Source organism: Apium graveolens, chromosome 8 (genome assembly GCF_009905375.1).
Source record: "Apium graveolens cultivar Ventura chromosome 8, ASM990537v1, whole genome shotgun sequence".
Lineage (NCBI taxonomy): Eukaryota > Viridiplantae > Streptophyta > Magnoliopsida > Apiales > Apiaceae > Apium > Apium graveolens.
The window spans coordinates 207,754,809-207,757,192 of record NC_133654.1 but is presented as its reverse complement, the minus strand read 5'-3'; the positions used below and the strand labels follow the sequence as shown (position 1 = coordinate 207,757,192).

The 2,384-nt window shown below is 31.4% G+C and overlaps 1 protein-coding gene across 1 annotated transcript; it reads left to right on the top strand.

Moving 5' to 3' along the window:
- Positions 1–616: 616 nt before the first annotated feature.
- Positions 617–2,076, top strand: LOC141680286 (replication protein A 70 kDa DNA-binding subunit B-like). Its single transcript, XM_074486553.1, has 7 exons — positions 617–726; positions 834–955; positions 1,035–1,116; positions 1,224–1,287; positions 1,443–1,597; positions 1,694–1,814; positions 1,900–2,076. Exons 1-7 carry the CDS (start codon positions 617–619, stop codon positions 2,074–2,076), a joined length of 831 nt encoding a protein of 276 aa, XP_074342654.1.
- Positions 2,077–2,384: the final 308 nt, after the last annotated feature.

Here is a 2,384-nt window from a genome sequence, read left to right as displayed (position 1 = left end):
ATTCAATCTTATTGAAGACCTTTATCAATCAACTACCAATTGGAAGATTAAGGCTAGAGTAACTAGGATGTGGACCATCGTTAGCTCTGAGAATGGATCAGTCAATGATATAATGTCATTCTGCTTGATGATGATGTAAGTCTTATATTCTAAATTTTTATTATGGTATTACGTAAAATCATACCTTCTTTTGTATACCAAATGTAACATCCTTTTTTTTTAGAATAATCACGTCCATGCATTTGCTTATCCCAATATTTGGAATGGATTCAAAACTCCAGTGTTTAAAGGAGGCGTTTATGTTTTTGACCAATTTTTTGTGAAAGATGTAGTCGGTAATCTGAAGCCTGTACAAGCTGATATCTGCATCAGATTTTCACAATATACTACGGTCACCACTGTTGAAGACGATGGCATGATTCCTGCCTACAAATTCGAATTTCTGGATTTAGGTGATCTTTTTGCTGAGGCCAGCAAATATCAGCCATAACAACAGCCTGAATTTGCTATAGGTGACCTTAATATAATACTCTTTTGGTTCAGATTATTAGTTTTTTAAAATGCATACCTTAATATTTCACTGCATTTTATTTTTCACTAAATTAAATATAGTGCTATGTTTAATTTAGATGTAATTGGAGTTATTGAGGATTTTGAACCTCTAACGAAACTTGACACAAAATTTGGCATGCGAGACATTGTCAAATTCAGGATTTGTGATTCCAGGTTTGTCGAATGTTTTAATATTTATCCTGTAATTTTAATTATTTTCCGAGTCTGCCTCTAATGTGGAAGTTTTATATCCTGAAATATATGTTCATTTTTCAATATAGTAATCAGTATAAAGTCAGTGTTTGGGGAGATCTTGTTGTGTTGGCCAATAACATTTATACTAAGGAACTCCAGTCTCCAGTCATTGCAATAATAACAAGCATAAAAGTTACAACTTTCATGAGTAAGTTCTCTTTAACTACTTAGTATAAATGACCTTGACATTATACAATAATTTCCTGAACTATATTGCTTTGATTTAGATACTGTGCAGATTGGTACTTTTCCATCTTCAAAATTGTACCTCAACCTAGATGATGAATCTGTGACTGATATGAGGATGAAGTACTACGATTAAAAATTATAATAATTACATAATTACATCATATTTGCATGTTTAATAACAGTTGATAGGAGGTTGAGTTAATAAACATCAATGTTTACTTTTGTAGGTTGAAGGAGGAGGGATATTTGTCAAAGAGAGAAAAATATCTTAAGGCGGCAAAATCTGAATTTGTTCAAACCTTTATGTAAAGAATGACATTAAAGGATCTCAATGAAAAGCTGACATCTGATGACTTGAAGGTTTTATAACCTTTATAAAATTTGCACGACACAATTATATTGAATATGATTTATTTTTAAATCTGAACTTTTTTCACTTCAAACAGAAAAGGATATACACCACATTCTCAGTTGTTAAGGTGGATGAGGATGTAGCATGGTGGTTTTACAGTTGTAACAAATGTCAACAAGAGGTTGAGCGGCTTGACAGGAGATTTCGATGTAATAATTGCCCTCACATAATTCCTGTTGCCCCTAAAAGGTAGAACAAATTAGATTTATATCAAAAATTTATTATGTTTTACTTTGTATTAAAGTCAACTTTCAATACTTATAATATAATTCCTTATAAATTCAGGTTTCGTATCATGGTCCTTGCCGAAGATGATACATTTTCATGTAATATTATGCTCATGGACCGAGCTGCTAGAAGGATTGTTGGCACAAGTGCAGCAAAAGCGTATAATGATTTTGAGAAGGTATATATTTATTACAACAAAGCAGATCCAATATAATGTTCTAAATTATCAATTAAAGTGTTTAATAATTATTACATTGTCTCAGGCTCCTGAAGAAGGCCTTCCTCAGGTACTTAAAGATTTGGTTGGAAAGAAAGTCACTGTCATTAGTCAGTTGAACAAAGCAAATGTAACCGAGGATAGTACCATATTTGATGCAAATGACATATTTGACACGACTATGCGGAGTCCAAGTCCATCTAAATCTGCACATATATCATAATCTTCCTCCATCAACTTTTCCGTTAATGTAAGTTTGGTTTTTATATGTTATAATACTTAAACCATTATAATTTTATAACTTTTAATCTTCCAACAAATCTTTATAAAGCGTAATTATTTTTGTGTTAGTCTGTCGATCTTGATGCCATTGATCATACTCCAGGCTCTGCAAAATCAGTTACCAAAAAAATTAAAAAGGTAAGATACATGTATGCATTGTATTTTTTTTTGCATTGAATTACTTACATTCCCTTCATTAATTATCCTCATAAGTTGTAAGATAAGTTGTTTTTCTACGTTAAATTTAAA